Below are 19,906 nucleotides of genomic sequence, written 5' to 3'. Positions count from 1 at the left end.
CAGCTCTGTGTTCTTGGGGAACCAGGGAGTGACAATCAGGGAAAACATTCCCCTCCCCCAGGCCTGTCCTTGAATCAAAGACAAAGCAATGAAAAGACAGGGGAAGACACACCTTCACCCCTCAAGACAAGGGTGATAGGATTAAGGAAACACCCCAGCCTCATCTGCATTGAAGATAGAACAGAGAGAAATCTCCATTAGCATGCAGAGTACAGACCAGCTCTTCCAAAGCAAGAACCACACTGAACTATGGGATACTGAAAGCAGAGAAGTACTGCCTGATGGGAAATCTCTGCTCCAGATGCTGCTCACCCCCAAATTTAGTCTTCCTCAGACCAATTCCAGTAATGGAGCCTATTGATATCCAAAATACTGAAACTGCCTAGTTGCATTGTGAGTTCTATCAAGGAACATCACCCACAGTCAGGCATGATCAGTCTCTATTGTCTCCCCTCTGTTTACGCATAAACAAATCCAGTGTCCTCCTTGAGCCATTGTCCTGTCCCTACAAAAACCGCCTACCCTTGCTCAAGACCAATTGTTCTGATGTCTGGATGTAAACTCTGCATCAGTTCCATTAACACTTCCTCATCTCCTGCCTGATCATGCTGGGGGCTTTGCTCTGCTTATCTCCTGGCCTGTGGATCCCTGGCTACCATCACAATTTGGGAAACCCGATCACTGCAAGCTCCACAGAGTGGTGAGATCTCTTCCCCCACCCCACCTCTGACTCTGCCTTATGTAATCAGTTCTATGATTTGCTAGCCCTAACATTTGTAATCAGTTTCAATTTAGATTTAATATTGTAACTGTTTTGGGTGTTTGATGCTATTCCCTCCCCCCAAAAATATCAATAACTTTCATTGTTAAGCTGGTTGCTTCTCTCACTTTATCTTGCTCACTCTTCCTCAGCGGTGTTGTTTTGGCTTCCCCATTCACTCTGCAACAATGCTTCCTGTGCCTAAGCTAAAAGATCCCCGTAGTGCCCAAAAATCCCACAGGGTGTGCTCATCACATAGTTTTCCAACAGAATGACCGAGATGTGCAAGTGGGGATAGGGAAGTGCTGAAGCTGGGGGTATATGAGGACGGCAGCTTAAAGTGCTGTTAAATCCAGCCCACTGAGTACATAGGCACATGAGAGTTCAGTGTGGCATTGCTGTTAAACCAGCCTGCTGAGCCAGGTATATATAAGTGCAGATGAACCAGTCCTCTCAGACATGCTTTTAGTGGGTGTGAGTATCCATGTGTTGCTAAGGTAGGAAGAACCCTGACCTGAGGAACATAGTTCCTGCAGGAGAGCTCCGTGTGGGGAGGGGGAATTGGTAGCCAGGAGAATTCAGCTCCATATGAGAGCACAAGTAGCATAAGCTGCACATTGATAGAAGTATTAACCCCCCCCCCAATGCCATAAAAGTAACCCTAATAAACTAGCATACCCTAGGCTGATGGACAAATCTGGTAGCACCATTACTTTCATTCCTTATTAATAACTCTAAACAAAGCAAGCCACGTGAAGTCCTCCCAGTAAGCTTGACTGAAGCCTCCTTGTAACAAGTTGGTCTGCTCCTCCAGGGGCCAGGCCCCCCATCTCAATGATCAGACACATCAGGAAATGGATGGAGTAATTATAAAAGCCTGAGAGTGGCTGAAAAAGCGAAGGGGACTGCAGGAGAGGGGGATGGTTTGAGAGCTTGGCCCTGGAGAAACAATGGTTTTTGCATCCCTGCAATCAGGAGAACAGCTTTGTTGTATGTTCCTTTGCAAGGTCGCTATTTGAATTCAATAACTGCCTTGAGGAATGGGCCTGAAAGAGACATAGGTATGGTGGTAGAGTTTTCCTTACAGCCCACACTGCTCTTCTGTCTGCACTTTCGTTCTGTAGGCTCAGTGTCACACACTAGGGCTGCGTCTAGACTGGCATGATTTTGCGGAAATACTTTTAACAGAAAAGTTTTTCCGTTAAAAGTATTTCCGCAAAAGCGCGTCTAGATTGGCACAGATGCTTTTGCGCAAAAGTCTAGATGCAATTTTGCGCAAGAAAGCCCCGATCGCCATTTTAGCCATTGGGGCTTTTTTGCGCAAAACAGTTCTTCCCTGTTTACACTGGCCCTCTTGCGCAAGAGGGCTTTTTCCTGAGCATGAAAGTATTTGCGCAAGAAGCACTGATTTTGTACATTACAAAGTCAGTGCTCTTGCGCAAATTCAAACGGCCACTGTAGACAGCTAGCAAGTTTTTGCTCAAAAGCAGCCGCTTTTGCACAAAATCTTGCCAGTCTAGACGCACCCTAGCAGGTATACCTTTGTGGGTGTTAGTTGCCAGGCAGCAGCAGCGGAGCAAAGGTAAAAAGCTCTATTTCCAGGGAAAGGAAAGTTTTGTACCTTTTGAATTGTAAGAAGCTGTGCTTTGGCAATGAAGGCCTGGGTTCCATCACATGAGTGCAGATTAGCTAAATCCTGTACTCTGTGTGCCTGTGTATTATTTATGCAGCCCTGGGTTGGGCAAATCAAGAGCCCTTTAAAATAACATGTGGCTTGCATTGTGTAACCCTGCAGAGTTTGAATTTCCTGGTCCAAAACCTAGAATCCGGTCCTCTAGGGATATGTAGGACCATGGCTGTTTTGCACCACGATTCACCTGGGTATGCAGAAATTCAACCACCAAGAAAGTTTCCTTTAAACACCAGAGAGATGACCAAGATTGTAAAACAAAAGCATTATATTCAGCCCAGTAAAGATTTCATATGAACAAGACAGAACACAGAGCAGGGAAGGTGCATTTTATTCAGAGTTTAATAAAAATGTACAGAAGTTTTTAGCTCTCACATTTCTTTATCAAGATTATCAGAAACATGCTGAATCACACCTGAAGTGCAATATGATTGATACTCTGCAAGCCAAAAGTATTTCCAACACCATTGTGATTTCACTCTCATAACAATGGGATTTGAATGATGCTCTGGTCTTGCAATACACAACCTAAAGTTGCACACAGAGATTGTATTCCCAGGTAGCCGATATGTCCAGCTCAGGCTGTTCTGTAAGAAAGACTCCGCTGTTTTTCTGAATGTGACATTCAGAGCACCTTTCACCATCTTACTCAATGCTTAGTGGAATCTGTTCCATTCAGCTCCATCGGCTAATTCTTCATCAGGCTCTCTCATCTAGAACATAAACCTGTCCTCCCTACATCTGCATAAGATTACTAATCCCTTTTCCTAGTTTCTTTTGTTTTTTTGAGAGGAGAGGGAATAATCAGTGATTACCTCTCCAGTTTCACAGGTGGCAAGTCTAGATTCATTGTAACAGAGTATTTACAGTACACAGCATAAAACCCCCAGGCTATGGTTTAGCGAGACCATCACCGTAGCTGATCATAATTCAGGAATGTGTTTCAAAAGAGGAATAAGATTACATGGCAAAAATACCTATAATAAAATACTATGGAGTCTTTGGGTGTCTTAACAAGGCCTTGATTTAATACCATTAAAACCCCAAAACAATAACCAATTCTCCAACGTGACAGTCTTTGGTGGAAGCGGAGTTAATTTAACTGATTACCACTTTGGAGCGATTGCAAGTCACACAGTTATACAGAGTCCACTCAGTATCACTTGCAGTATTAAATGAAGCTGCAAACCTGCCCCACTACAGTGTTTTGAGATTGGTTACATGAGTTTCTTGCAAGTTTAGGATCTTCTTTGTGCTCCATGCACATACTGTAGATTGCAGATTGATTGCACACTGGCTTCAGGAGAATAAGATTGTAAACTCAACACTTATCACACATACTATAGTACTGAGCTGGCTGGGAGGGAGAGCAGATGCAGTTACGAGTTTGGCAATTCAGCAGTAAGACAAAGAAGATGCAGACTAATACGAAAGCAGCTGGCATCCCTTGTCAGCATTGTAGAAACACAAGGGGAGCTAGAGACTCAAAGTGAGCTGATTTCCTGGCTTGAATTTGTGTGCACAGTTCTGATTAATCCTTTCCAAAGGAAAGGATTTAACCAAACATTTAAATTAGCAGCAAGCTTGAAACCGAAGCCACCACATCCTCAGTTGAGAATTACAGAAGCTTAAGATGGCCACAGGACTCTTTGGTATTTGTCTACACAGCAGAAATGAGATTTGAGTTTCTTTCTGTGCATGAGTCCACTTGGGAAGAGGGAGAGGTGGGGTGACAACCAGGAGAAACCAGGTCAGATCTGTGGTATGACACTTGTAGGGTGTTTAATGTCAAGGTGTGGAGGGGAGAGGGAAGGAGAATCGGGGGGGGGGGGGAGACTTTCCCTCATCCTGCTGCTGCTATCATGGAGTTTTCTCCTCCTTCAAAGACCATCAGATAGTGACAGCCACTGAGTTGCAGAGCTTAGAGATAACTCCATGTGCTGTTGATTGCTTACGTCCAACTAGGAAGTTCACCAAACCGTGTTTTGTGTAGGAGTTACTGCACCAGTGACCTTGATGCAATTCCACACTGGCATGGTCTGCATGGATCCAATTGCAAGACCTTAAGGGACACTATTTTCAAAAGCATTTAGGAGCCTACACCTCTTGAAGTTCAAGGAGTCATGGTTGCTTTTAAAAAGGGACTTAACATTTTTGGCCAGAGCCAAAACTGAAACCGATTGCTGCAATTTTACTGGCTGCTGGGAAGTGGCAGAAATAGAAATGTAATAAAACTTTTTTTAAATGTGCATATATTCAGAAAAGGGATTGACAGTGTTGCATTTAGATTGTATAGCTCTGTTGTGTGAGCAGTAAAGTCAAAGCTTTATGAAATCAGGGAAGCTAAAAAATCCTGAAGCTCCATCTTACATTTTGCCTTGTGCATTAAAAACAGTGCACTTTAGATGATGCAGGGAGAGCACAACTGCATTTTTAATTGATTAGATTCAAGTTGTCATGCTGGCATCTAGGAGGTGAGGGAAGAGGGGGAGATGAGTTCATCTAGAACAAAATCAGATTAATAGCTTAATAGATGCAATTTTCAGAATTTTCTCATAACCAAAATTCCAGTAGTTGGTACAATAAGCAAAATAAACTCATTTGAACAGAGTGCTCCCGTACAGTATTGAACTAATTACTTATTTGGATTGCTAGCAGGGTTGCTAGTTTTTTGTGCACAATTTTAACTTGCTTTTCATAAAAAAGTGCTTGAGGAATGAGATGTCAGCTGCCAACATCCTGCCTGGGAAATTCAATCCATAACAAACCTAAATAAAGAAACTGAGGAAAATACTCAGGGCTATCAAAACTACTATACATTTCCCATTCTCCCTTTGTACCCTGCCTGGCAGTGTAGGACAGCTGGGGAGAGGACTTCCTGAATTACCTGTAGCTCAGGCCTTCATTACAGACACCAACTGGTGAGAGAGGAGCTGGGATCCTAGCAGGAGTGCAAAGAAGGATTTGCTAATACTTTTCCAGCAGTATTTTTCAGAAAATAAAAAGTCAAGCATTCCAAGTAACAGATAGTAGAACCACAGACCTCTGTAGTAACTTTTCAAGTAAAAAAATGACACCCCATTTAAAAAAAAAAAAAAAAAAAAGAGAGAGAGAGAGAGAACCTAGGTTTGGGAATGCAGTTATCAGAGGTAATGCATCCAGTTCTCACCTTATGTATACTGGTATAACTATTTACTTCCATGGACTGATTCTTCATTTGCACCAGATTCAGTCCCATGCAATCTAGTTTTCTTCCTTCCCTCTCCAAGTGAAGATAACAGTTTAGGGCTAAGTTCTGTCTCCAGGTACCACGAGTGACCATAAACAGGGGATTGCGACTTTAAAAACAACCAAGCAAACCACCCACATACAAACCATATCCTCAGGTGGGAGAAAGCTATTTCAGAGAAACTCAGAAACGTGTCTACAGAACTTCCATTTCCTAGGATGGCTGACAGGGTCCACTCTGCCACCACACAGCAACAAAATCTAACCTGAAGTCCAACAGACACAGAAGCAGGAAGTAGCCCGGCTTTTCAAAAAGCGGCTCTAATCTGAGCTAGGCTAACCATGACGTTAACCACCAGCAACCTGTGCTCCTGCTCAGGTCTAGTTCTTTACTCTTGGTTACATTCATACAACCCCACTACAGTCAGATCTATACCAGCTCTCCAGCTAAATGTGGCTCCTGTCATTCTGACTGCAATATGGGCTGAGCAAAGAAAGAGGAAGAGTGGAGTTAGTGAATCACATCTTGCTATGGAAGTTTCATAGTCCTGTCCCACTTGGTGGAAGATAGGTTTGTTTTAGTTCTTCCTCCCTTGCGGTGATATTAACAGTGAGTCCTAGGAGGACAAGTTTTGCTTTGCAGAGCAAAGATCTCCAGGGTTCTACACTGTAGTTTCAAATGTGCCTTTTATGTTCTTTGAACAGTTATGTGAGCATCTTGCAGCTCAAAATTATAAACTGAATTTTTGCAAAGCAGTTTCCCATGAGGAAAGTCGTGTGTCCAATTCTACTCTCTGTTACACCAGCTTTATACCCATGAGACGCCACTGGATGTACAAGTTACTCCCCAATTGACACGAGCGACAGGGGAGAACCCCCACTACATACTGTTCAATAAAGCTAATGGTTTCTAGGTGCGTGTGTTCATCTTGTAAGATGGCAGTGCCTCAGACCAGTTCCACACTATCTATTTACAAGCTTTTAAAACATCAAGGATGAATTCTCTTGTGCAAGCCCAGAGAATTCAAGGAGATGTAGCAAACATAACCAAAGGCAGAATTTTCCTTTTGTTTTCAGTGCAAAACTCTGGGTCATTTATTAAATGGTCTGACATTTACCATGGTTTTCTGGTGTGAAATAGTTTGAAAAACAACAGGTTTGATAGGGACCGTTTTGCTGCCTGGTACTTCCCATTAAATATGAATCCTTAATTCATGTTACTTGCCTTTTTCCTTCCTTTTTGAAAAGACGGCAGAGGGTGGGGGATGGAACTAGTAATTCCTAAGGAGGTCAGCTCTATTCTGCTCAGCCACCAATAGTAACATAACAAATATCGCAAATAATTTCGACAGGAAGCAGCTATATTTTCCTCTAAACTCAAGTGTGATACACTAGCATTTTAAATTATATTATAAATAGTAAGCAACTGTCCTCTGCCTCAGTAACACAGTAGGATCATGGTATATCTGGAGGATAGAAAAATATTCCAGGAAGAATGTTTCTGAAAGTTTGCTTTGCTGATACTTCCATCCATATGTATCCGATCTCAAAGAGCTGATCCAAAGCTCATTGAATGCAATGGGTGTCTTTCCACTGAGTTCAACAGCTTTTGGATCTGGCCCGCAGAAATATATACATTTTCAGGTATTATACCTGCCATGAGAAAAAAATCGCCTATGCACAAGGCCTATGCTATATTTGAAAAGGACTTCTGGGGTGCAAAAACCTTGTGGCAGATGTGTTAGTTTCACACTCTGCCCCCCCGTGTGCATATGATCTATATCCACACACGCAGTTTATCGTCAAATTCCCAATCTATAGCTGCTGGGGTTTGTGAAGACATGGATTAACAGTTGGGAGTGTTGTACTTTGGTCTCTTCCAGAATCCCCCTTGGTAAGAAAAAGTCAGGACAACCTTTTTACTTCACACTCATTTCTTCTCCAGAGCATTAGCTTGTCCTGATTGATTTACTCTGGCTTTCTAACTAGTATCAGTGGTAATTCACTTTACCCCCTGAAGTCAGGAAGTATGGAACATTACTGGTTTAGATAATCTAAAACATAATGGGGAAAAATAGCAACTAAAAAAGTGAAGAACAAAAACAAAACAAAACTTGAGCGCCTGGCATTTAATATCCTGAAACTATCTAACATAACTTAAAATGGTTCAACTAAATATCACTGCAACTGGAGCTTTGAACAATGAAAAAAAATCTCTACATTGCTCATTTCAACTAAGAGCCTGAAGATCCTACGAGAGATGCAGCTCCCCCATCTCTCAGCAGGCTGGTTAAGGCTTTTGCTTTCCTGATTTGGAAGGAAAGGGTGCCGAAGCAAATGGGTCGATGCCGGGTAGCTCTTTAGTCCTGGACGACAGAGAAGCAATAGAGACAGATCCTGCTATAGCCTGTTTGTTGGTCTGAGAAACAACTTTATATGCTGCTATGGGTTGGACTTCTATACCCTGCCCATCTTCCGGGCTGTAGTGACGGGAATATTTTGAGAGAGATTGTGGACGGAAAGGCTTACTAACCGCTGAACCCAAGTGGGCTTCAGGGGGGAGTGTATGTCCTTGGTTTCTATGATTAGGAATGCCAGCATGCTCTTTGAGAGGAATGCCTTCTTGGGTCTCCACTGGTCTAATGGAATGAGGCAGAAGCTCGGTTGGCTGAATAAACCCTACCCTGGAGTACTGAGCGCTAGATGAGATGGACAATCCGCATGTTCCCGCATCTAAGTTTTGGAACTTGGAGTTAACAACATGTTGGACATCACCAGTTTGACCTAGGAAAGAGGCTGGAGTGTGAGGCTCCTTAGAAATGTTATGAGAAGTCAACTCTTCCACGCTTCTCTTTTTAGTGAAGGGAGCGCACAGGAATACATCTGCCTCTTCTGGCTGCCTGAAAGGCACATTGCTTTTGGCAGCAAAGGGAGCTTTGGTAAAGATGTCCAAATCCTCCTGCACTATTCTTGAGCTTCGGAAAGGAGCCGTGGCAAAGACATCTGGCTCATTGAAAATCTCTCCCGAGGACTGCTGAAAGGCTGTAAACAAAACTTTCCCCATCTCACTCTGGGAAGGCTGGGGCTTGGAATCTTTGGAAGCCACAAATCTTTCCTTTAGCCTGGATTGCAGCTTACTGGACTCCTCCTCTTCTTCTGAGTCCATAAGTAAAGGCCTGGACCCACTACAATCCAAGATGTCCACCTCATGGTCAGTCCCCTCTCCCTCACTGCTGTGGGAGGAACTGTTGCTTGAAGGCTCCTCTCTCGCAAAGTAATCAGATTCTGAATTGTGCTGAGTTTTCACTTCAAACATCTCAGGCTGGCTTTTGTACTGAGGAAGTCCATCGCTAGCACCAGGTAACTTCTTGTGCTCACTGGTTGCAACAGGATATGCAGCTTGTTCCCTCTGCAAACCTAGAAGTACAAAACAAGGGCATTACTCAAGGGGCTAGATCCACTTAGTCATAAATGCAAAGGAAGCTTAATCACATCAGAAATGTTATGATGTACAGATCCAAGTTGCCATACATGGGAAATGAGAAAACAAAATAAAAGATCAAGCAAGTTTTTCATGGCACACAACTCACTGAAACAAAACTCAGCACTTCCTCACAATTCAAAACACCACAAGTACATGTTAAAAAAAAAAAAGAAAAAAAAAGAGAGAGATGGAAGATGTTAGATACAGAGATGTTCCAATTCAACATTCCCTCCTGACACTGTTCTACAAGGATCTTTCCTAGGTCACCCACAAGAACCACATCCCATGTCGTTTACATTTCAGAGAGTTGCTGTCTGGAGTGAAATACCAGTGGATGGACAGTTCTCAATAGCAATGTCATTTTAATCAATACTGCCTATTGACACAACAGCCCCCAACATGCAAATAGCAGCATAGAAGAACCTTGATTTTACAGATACCAATCTTACAGATGACCTCTTCTATGAGACATCTCTCCCCACAGAGAGGGGGAGAAAAACCCAAAAGATGTCAATGAAGAATAAGTTGACATCATCCCCATTCTGATGTGTTCAGTGCATTGCAAATCACTTTGCAGTGCCTTGAACAAGAGAAAAAATTAGCAACATGGTGCACTTCAATGCAACTTCTGCAAAAGTTGAGACCTTCAGTTTCATGAAGTCTTTGATTTTATCAGTCTTTCAATTTCCAATTCGTTCATCAAATAGGGGTTCCACTGTATATTGTTTGGCATCTTTTAAGTTCACTTGTTTATTTCTGAGAACTAGCTTACAGAAAAGCGGCCTTGCACTGTGGGTGTATTTAATGTGCCTTCTGACATCTCTTACTGTGCAAGTAATGTGTGTTTTCAAAGAAATAAATGTTTCCTTTAGCAAGGTATCCTACAGAATTTTTTTAAAATTAAATCTGGTAATTTTCACAAAGGTACTTGAGCCATTGCAAAACAAACACTCAATTAAATTTAAACTACCCTGTACAACGATTACAAGTGAAATATCTAACATAAGCCTAATTGAATAGCTTAGTTCTAGGAGTTAACAAATTATGGGAGAAGTGGAGGCATACAACCCTGCTGTTCTCTAGTTACCGAAGCCCAAAGAGTTGGCTTGTTTTTGCTTCATGAATCACACAAACAGTTATCAGAATACAAGATATCTTACCTTCAAAGAACTATTAGCAGGTTAGAAGTATGTCATTGGACTCGTGTTAGCAAGAGGATAGGAAAAAGGCACATGAAAAACTAAGCAGTATAGATTCCAGACAAAAAGGTTTGGGTAGGTGATATGCACTGAGTGTTGGGACAGAAAGATGCACTAACGCTTCCTTTTATTTTAAGCACATATCTTGCAGTTTTGCTAACTTGCACGATCACCTCTCCCCAACATCTGTAAATATTACAAATGTAAACATATGCTCAGCTTCATGGTATAAAACATAATATTACATATTTCTCATAATTGAAGACAATATTCAACTAGACATCCAAATTACTGTTTATTGGGAAACTAGTCACTTAAAATACATTACACTGTAAAGTAAAACAGTGTAGACATGAGTGGGCATTTTATAAGATACAGTACAAAAATATTGTCTACCTTCTCTGAAATGTCAGCAATGCTTTCAACTTAAGTACGAATCTTAGTTCAAACAGTAACAAAAAGGTCCAATGTTATATATTTTCCTTCCAAGAAGTGGACTCTATATTTACTGGGTTCCCAAACTAGGTGCTATGGTGTGATTTTTAAAGCAGCCGCTGACACAGACCAAGACGAGAGAAACCTTTCTGAATTATGCAGTCACACTGGAACTTGATGTAGTAGAGGAAAGGGGGGGGGGAGGAGAGAAGAGGACCATGAGCATGTATCATCACAGATGTCACATACATGCAAATTCCGCTACAATTAATGTTATAATGCAAAGTATTCCATATTTCAGTAGACCACTTTACTAGACAAATCATTTTATCAGTGCATAATAAGCACTTCTCTACAACCATTGTGTACAAATTATGATCTATAAAAGATAGAAATAGAAGGAAAATGGTTCCATATGATTTAAGCCCCAATCATTTAAGGGATGTAGCAGCATCCATTTGAACAGAATATGGAGACAGCATCAGATAGGTTCATTGTTGTATTTCAAATGTTATTTGTTCCATGATCTCTGCCCTTATTAGCTTCAGGCAAGCAAAGCAGCTACCCTGTGGCAGCTATATAATGGGCTGTCAGGGATGCTGTAGTATGTGTATATACCATGTGCATGGCTTTCAGCCCATGCCAGACCCGTTGCTCTAGGATAGGCAGACATCCTGCAGAGATGCACACAAGGGATGTAAAAGCTTTCCCGTCTAGCCACTAGATCTTCTGCTCCTCATATCCCATGGTCAGGCTTAAGCAAGGGGAGGCCTTGTACATCCAGGAATCAAATTAATGCCTGCAGAAGATCAGGTCAAGGCCTCTGCATCATTTAGTGAGCCTTAAGTGCCCAAAACAGTGCTTTGATCTGGTGCCGGTCTCCTGCACAAAGGCCAGTTTCACCCTAAGCTTCTGTAATAGTTGCTAAAAGGTACTCCAAAAATTAGAGCATACTAAAGATTTTGAAGACAAACAAGCATGTGTAGGTGTGGCCCTTGAGATGCCATGTGTTGACAGAAGAGGAGTTATAGGCACATGTATGGTGCTTGCCTTCAGAATCTCAACATTTGCTAGTGGTTACCACACTTGTTTCCCTAATCAGGGAAAACCTGCCCTTCCCTCACCCACACCAAGGCTATGTCTACACTGGCGCGATCTTGCACCAGAGCTATGCAAATGAGGTTAAGCGTGGAATATCACCGAGCCTCATTTGCATATCTAATGAGCCGCCATTTTGCGGAAGAGGCTCTTGCGCCAGAAGGAGCTGTCTACACTGCCCCTTCTTGCACAAGAAAAACCCTCTTGCGCAATGCCGCCACACTGATTATTATCAGGAATAACAGCATTGCACAAGAGAGTTTTTCTTGAGCAAGAAGGGGCAGCGTAGACACTCCTTCTGGCGCAAGAGCCTCTTCCGCAAAATGGCGGCTCATTAGATATGCAAATGAGGCTCGGCGATATTCCACAGTTAGCCTCATTTGCATAACTGGCACAAGATTGCGCCAGTGTAGACATAGCCCAGGAGTTAACTGCCCTCTAATAGTAACTTTTCTTTTTTAAATGGTCACCCATTGTACTTTGCTATATGATAGCAATATGGTAAAGAAAGATGAGCAGCAATCAGCAAAGGAATACAAGTCTAATGTGCTACCTTGGCTTAACTGATTCAGCCCTGTCAGAGAGGGGGCCTTAGTCTAACTAAGGTTTAATGCATTTACAGGGTAATTAATATTTTAATTGTGAGGGCGACATTAACAGAAGACAAAAGATCTGCCATCACCAGTCACCAAGGGAAATTTTCCTTCATCTTTTCCTGAAGGAAGGAAGAAAAGGGGGTGAATTCTTTTAGCACAATATCCTTTATAAAAATTAATCATTCAGCATCACAATGGATTCAACATTGATGAAGAATCCAGGCCTACATTGTTGTAAGTTCTCCCAGTGCCTTACAACAACACTAACAGAAGAGTAAAGCAAAAGTTAGAAGGGTTGCTACTGCACCACTCCCGTAACTAACAAGACGCCGCCAGGCTTTTTAAGAAATATTTAGGAATGTGTCCTTTTGAAGAGGGGCAGAATGTCAATGGGATTTTTCTTCCAGATGTATATAAAAACTATTGGAGTAACATGAAAGGAGAGAGACTGTATTAAGTTAGTGACTTGGAAGTACCCAACATCTGCAATTTCCTGGCACAATCTCCAATCACTCTAATTATTGGTCAGCATGCTAAATAATGTGCTTGGTTGCATTTTATGAACACACGGAAGAACAGCCTCAACCTCTACATATGGGTTTCATGGCATTATCTACAGATTCAGTGGTCAATCTTAATAAAGTTGTGCAAGAATGGGATGCACACAAACTCTCTTTGCTGGGAGATGATACTCTACCACATCAGCTCGCCAAGAAGTACACTGCCAATGGGAAGCTACCCTTTGGTTATCCAATCGGAAAAATAATCCATACTTGTATTGGTAGAATATTTCTAAGCATGCTCATCAGTAACAGTTAAAAGCTTCATTTAAATATTTATATAAAGGTAGTTCTATGTTTACGTAACTTTCCCCCTGTATATAGAATACTTTGTGGAAATTTGTAGTCTCAAATATTGTACTAAAGAAAACACTTCCCCAAAACAATAGACTTGCTTTACCTTATTCAGAGAGAAGGTATACCGGTATATTAAAAATATGTATCATGGGATACATTAGGATCTGCCAGTACTGCAGTGTAGAATACTCACAACAAACAAATGTAGTTCACATTGCTACAGTAAATGTAGACACAAAAAAAAAAAAAAAATCAGCTCCAAGTGAGAAGTGCTGCTTTGAGACTTGAATTTGTATAGGTTAGCAACACAAAGCCTGTTATAACCTTAATGTATATGATGGGCTGAGAGAGAAGAGACAGCTCTTTACCAGTTAGAATATCAACACTTGAACAGTTTTCTTCTTTTTACGAACATAGTATGTTGCAATTACTGCACAAAAACAATTAACACGATAAAACTAAAAGCATACACAGAACAGCTTTTGCTGTTCCGTTTACTTTATTGGATAGGCTCCATAATTAGAATCTTTGTAAATATCCAGGTAGTGCCAGAGGGGAGGTTGCCTTTCCATGGAATAATTCTGCTAGTTGTGTCCCATTTTATGTAGACAAAACCATGAAGATTCTGTCATCTGAGGTTGACTGGGTAAAGATGATACCCCTGTTTTCCAACTTTTGTATTAGCTGGGTTTGTTTGTGACTTTAAAAAAAAAAAATCAATGCTTTCCTTATTCACCTTCACCGAGGAGATGGTGCAGTCTTTTCTATCTAGATTAAAAAGAAGGGAGCAATAATCATAAATAAACCAGCTTAAACATAGCCCTTCAGAGCTGTAGATCTCAAAGCATTTTACAAAATAAGGTCAGTACCGTTTCCCCCCATTTTAAAACAGGGAGAAATTTAAGCAGAGGAGTGAAGAGATTTGACCATGGTCACTCAGCAAATTAGTAGCAGAGCTGGGACTATATTCCAGCTCTCCTGAGGACTGGCCCATTTTTGAATCCTCCTGGCCACACTACCACAAAGACTTAGGGCTACACAAGAAAGTCATCCTAAGATACGCAACTCTAGCTATCAGAAGAGAGTACCTGGAGTCGATGTACCGTAAGTCGAATTTCTGTGGTGTCCCCACTGCAGGAGGTCAACAGGAGAAACTCTCCAGTCAACTTCCCTTACTCCTCATGACCCCATGGAGTACTGGAGGTCAATGGAGACGCCCTCAGTGGTCAATTTAACAGGTCCTTACTATACCCTCTGAACCCAACCCCGGAAGATCAATCTTAGGATAAGTATAGACCTGGTCTTAGTACAAGTGAAATCTTGTAGAGAAAACTCACAGAAGGCCTATCCACCATTTCAGTCCTTAAGCAGGGGTGGGGAACCTAAGGCCCAAGAGTCAGATGTGGTCTCTGGTTTGCCTGGATCTGACCCCTGGGGCTCACGGTTCCTCCCACCCCAGAGCTCCTCCCCGCCCCCCCAGCCATTGGTGAGCCCACACTGGCACTCCAGCCCCCTCTGCCTCCCACCTGACTGATTTTTCTGTGGGTCAACGACTCCCAACCCAAAAAAGGTTTCCTACCCCTGCCTTAAGGCTTAAGTGGTGCATAGGATTTGTGCAAGCCCTTTGCACACAGGTAAATGTAGTCCCATATGCGATACAGCTGTCCAATCTAGATATGTTTCTAGGAATAATGTGATTAATAGTTATACAAAACTCGGTTTTCTGCTAGGATGAAGTGGCATACAGTGCCCACGCTTTGAAGCAGAGATGCTACTTGGTTAATTTCGATCAATTATTTACATCCCTTCCATTAGACCCAGATTTGCCACAGTCCCAGGCTAACCTAGTGCTGAATTTTTTGTAAATTCCTTTCAAAGTATAAAACAAAAATATCAGAACATTTCTTCAGCAGTTTTGTTAAAGAAATTTAATTCCAAATCACTATTTGTGCTTTAATCCATGTTTGTATCCCTCTGAGGTCTGTGGCTCTCAGTCTCCACATTTGGGGTTTGCCAGTGCACCCCTCAACTTTCTAAGCTAGCCTGGGCCTCCCGATTCTCGTCTGAGCTTGGATTCCACTGATGCAGCCTTTTCAAATGGCTTTACAGAAAAATCTTTTCAGGCAGTGCTAGCTCCTGGCTGGCTGTTGAGAGGGAGCTTTCTAACTCCCGTTCAAACGGTAGCAGGGTCATCAGAAGAAGTCCCTTTCACACCACAGCTGTGTTCAATGGAAGGGTTTTCTAGAAGTGCCAAGTGCCCATTGCAATGTGACAACAGAACCCAGGAATTGACACATCATGTTTGCCACTAGAAGAAACTCCAGAAATTGTTTAAATTCAGAGTTTAACTGTTCACCAATGTGTGCAGTAAATTGGAGGTCCACAAATAATTCTGCTCCTGACATGACACTGAAGAACACCAAGTCCTACATCTGCCTTGCAAGGGGAATTGGGACTTTTATATAAGTGGCTGCATTTTCAAGTATGAAATCCTGATAGGAGCATCCATTAAGGTACAAAAGAAATCTAACATCAAGAACTTCACTAGTGACCTAAGGACAGGAGGTGATGGCTCCTTTGCAATTGTCCTACGAATCAATGGCATTACTAACTAGCACTTGTGTTACTTCACTTGTCGTTTTCTGCCCATTTTGGTACACGAGCTGGAGGAACAATCCTTGGAAGAGATAGACATGCATGTGACTTGTCCCACTCTCGTTTTAATGACTGTTAGAACATTTTATAGTGGTTTGTAAACATGTATTCTTATGCCCCTTGGGGGGTCATGGATGCCAACTTTTTTGGTATAGAAACTGGATGACAATTTCACTCTGTGCCTTTCTTTCAATTTTCACTCAACTTCTTCCCAGTTGGGTAGCTTACACCACATGAACCTAATATCTGCAGGCTGACAACAGTTTTAGCTATCTTTTAAAAATTAATCCCCCTCCTTTAAGCCAACGGAAGTCTTCATGCTGCTTTCATTTTCCATTCCACATCTCTCTTCTGTAACATTTACTTATCAGCGTCAAGTCCTTTATTATGAGTCAGGTCTAAATCATACACCTCTATAAAAAGATTATTCTTCCATTGTATTGTATTTCCCAGATCCATGAATAGGTATTTTAAAAACCATGAAAAGAACATTCACCTCTGTTTACTCAATAGCATTATCCCAAAACAACCCAGTGTTTTTATCATTTTGATTATGGAACACTTAAAACAAATTCTATTAGATTTAAAATCTTAAAACATTCTTTAAAAGTACTTTAATTCACAGAAATCTCTTGGTTTCTAATATACAGTAGATGGTTACTTTTTTTTAAATCCATTTTTTGTTCATGTATTTTCATTACTGGCTATACAATAAAACTTTCTATCTAAAGCTTTTCATGTTCTCCAGTCCAATTTGCCTGCTTTAGGAATAATAATAAAACAAAAAATAAAAATAAGATTCTATTGACATCGCTCTAAGATCATTGCCATAATTCTCTCATATGTAAAGCTTCTAGAAAGTGCAGTATTACACATGTAATGATACAACACATTTAAGCACTACTTTTATTATGAAGTGTAGATCTTCAAAGAAGATTAACGGAGAGCAGACAATTGATGGTTAGTTCTATTTACAGAATTTGTTAAACTAAATGTTGGTGGCAGGGGAGGGAGAATAGGGGGGAAAGTGGAAATAGGAGAGAAATGCTCACAGACTTTAATGTCTTTCCCTCTCAGAAAGAGGTCAATACATCTATTATTTAGTCATTCATCCTTTCACACATGAGAATGCGCACTTTTACTAATACAGCTACATACACATACACAAGGTTAGCAATAAGCTAGTAATTATTCCACTACAGAGGAAGAGTTATTTTATTCAGGAAGAATTTTCAAATATAGGATAGGAATGCTGGACTTTAAGATCATAAGCCAATGAAAACAAGTTTAGCGTATCCAGTTAGTTGACAAACTAAGCATGTAAAGGCAAAAAGAAAAAAGGTAAATACCATCAAGTTGTATTGAGCTGGTCAGCACTCATTTCCAACTGTCTGAAGAGAGTGCATGCTTGTTCTACAACGACTGAAGATGCAAGTTTACAGTAACTTGTCTAATGAAACCATTTTTCAGACTTAACTATGTTGCACTATATGTAGTTACAAGGGAAAAGAGGAAAACCGAGAACAGATACGAGACGTTTGACTGAAAGCCAGGTTTAAAAAAAAAAACCAAACAACAGTTGGACTTTTTGATTTGTACACAATTTACAATTTGCTTTTTTTAATCCAACACACACATACTCACGCACACAAAAATAACAAGAAAATACATCCGTTGCTACTGTAATGCTCTTTTCAGCCAATAGCTCATTCAGCAAAAAGACACTACAGCCATGCTTGCATGTATTTGGTTCTCAATCGTGATATATTTCACTTGGGGTCATTTCTTTAACTCTAACAGTGTGGGTTATTTTTTTAGAAAGCCCAATCCGTTTGTAAGCAGGATCATAACACAGCAGTCTTTTAGATAGGGAGTGGAAAACCATCTCAATTTACATGATCGCTACGTTTACAGTGCAGGTTTACTGCAGCAAAACCCAATTTATTTCCCCCCCAATGGTGCTTACACTGCCAATTGAAAGACTTCTTTTCTAACTCATCTTCTAACAGATGAACAGTTCTAGCAATTTTGTGTGTCCTTTCCTTTTGCCCATTTGTCAGAAAGCCTCCCTTCATCCCCAAAAAGGTAAAACACGTTAGCGCTCTAACCTAAGGAAAAAGAAATTTCTGTTGTATGCCATTTCTAGCAAGGATCATACATAGACTACAATTAACTAACTCATTTACAGTTAAGCTGTCAGTGGAGCTATGTGTAAATCTCAGCAGAGTGGATAATGGTGAATAGTGTTTCCGTTAGACGTATGCTAGTCAAGACAGGTGCACAAGGAATCATAGCAGGTTGCAGCAGGGATGAACTGAAGAAAGGATTATGGGGTAGGTGGGACAGAAATATAATCCATTCCTGGTTGGGGAGCTGGGAACATACAGGGTTGTCTGAGTCTCCTTCTGTTTGCAGATTTTTTTTTTTAAATAAAACCCCCCAAAAACCTGAAGGTTAACTCCTCTGGAAATGAAACGTAGATTAGGTACGTTACAGAAACTGCGTCTGCTACTGGGTCACTGCTACAGGTCTATGAGCTGATCCACCAGCAGTAAAGACCTGGCTAGGTTGGGAAGACTTGATTCAGAGCTTCCACTGTTGTTTCTAGAATGCCCACCTGGAAGGGTGAGAGATAGGAATAGGAATTCAGTACACACAAAGGTTAGTTTCAGATGTTCAAGCACAAGCAAAGAAAGAATAACCAGAGAACACGACTTTAGCTGGGGCTGAGCTATTCTATGTTATAGGTACCTTGATACGCAGTGTTGTGGTAGCTGTGCTAGTACCAAGGGTATTAGAGAAGATTAGGTGAGTCAGCTAATGTATCTTTTATTACACTGACTTCGGGAGGGGGAAGGCGGGAGAAGAGACAAGCTTCACATACAATAGGGTCTTCATGGAAAAGTAACAGAACTTTACCGGGTTCCAATCAATGGGATTCTATAGGATTTTTAGCAATTAGATTTTTCTAAAGGATGGGTTAACAGTTCTACAGAAAGGATGTTGTACCCTGTTTTTCTGTGTCTTTAGGAGTAATTCTAGAACTTGAAGGATAATTTCTACAAGACACTATTAAGTAATGTACAGCCATTTCAGAGACTTTTAAAGATTTCCTGTAAAAACTCCACAGCATTTATGTCACTCTCTCTAGAAAGACTCTCTCTCTAATTAGGTGGGCATTGCAAAAAGTAATCAGCATTGGCCCACCTCTGCTTAAATTCAGTCAGTGGTAAAACTTCCCTTTTGACTTAACTTCACATGGGAGCAGAGCTGTCAGCAGAGCTGTATTGAAAAACCCCACCCTCAATTACTTGGGATTTTTCCTAACGGGGGTCATTCTGTCAAGGCTAATATTAGCCGCAGAGCAGGCACGCAGCACACACTATGCGATGAAAGACAGAATATATGGTAACTACAAAAGGCAAGGGTTCTACTGCCAAAGAGAGAACAATGGATCAGATTATAAAAATCTGTGTTTGTTTCTGAACTTCAGAAACATTTTCACCGCAGTCAAACTTCAGAAACAAGTCACATTTGTCAGGAGTTGTTAAAAAAAAAAAAATCCAGCCTGCCATGCCCATTAACGAAGCATCATTCACTTGATTTTATTCTGAAAGAGAGACAATGCTTCTTAATAGCTACACCCTTCCATAAGGCTGAACAATGGTTTGTAGACAGGATGATAACATGGACATACATGGCAGGAACTCAACGGGCAGAGGCTGGAATTTTCAGATGTGCCATATAGCTTCTGGTGCCTGTGTGCCAGGGGAATTCTTTGGAAGCTAAGCATCTAACTCTCCTAAGTGCTGTCACAAATCCCAGCCAGAAGCAATGAACTCACTTTTGAAGGGGTTTGAAGACAAATCAATTGCCCATTCTTTCATGGGCCCACTAACATCCG

General features: G+C 41.3%; 1 protein-coding gene across 16 annotated transcripts in view; it reads right to left on the bottom strand.

Moving 5' to 3' along the window:
* Positions 1–2,758: 2,758 nt before the first annotated feature.
* Positions 2,759–19,906, bottom strand: part of AAK1 (AP2 associated kinase 1) — a 129,166-nt gene continuing 112,018 nt past the window's right edge. For 12 of the 16 annotated variants that reach the window (XM_006119088.5, XM_006119087.5, XM_006119084.5 and 9 more), the window contains one exon: positions 2,759–9,095. In XM_006119088.5, the coding sequence (XP_006119150.3) occupies positions 7,969–9,095 (1,127 nt within the window). In that variant the 3' untranslated portion in view covers positions 2,759–7,968. Of the gene's footprint in view, positions 9,096–14,843; positions 18,620–19,906 lie in introns of those variants that run through there. The other 4 variants (XM_006119097.5, XM_025182615.3, XM_075910825.2 and 1 more) reach the window with 2 other exon arrangements.

The sequence above is a fragment of the Pelodiscus sinensis genome, chromosome 28 (genome assembly GCF_052426305.1).
Source record: "Pelodiscus sinensis isolate ZL-2025 chromosome 28, ASM5242630v1, whole genome shotgun sequence".
In the NCBI taxonomy this organism is placed as follows: domain Eukaryota; kingdom Metazoa; phylum Chordata; order Testudines; family Trionychidae; genus Pelodiscus; species Pelodiscus sinensis.
Note: the sequence above shows the minus strand (reverse complement) of the source record. Positions and strands in the feature narration are given on the sequence as shown.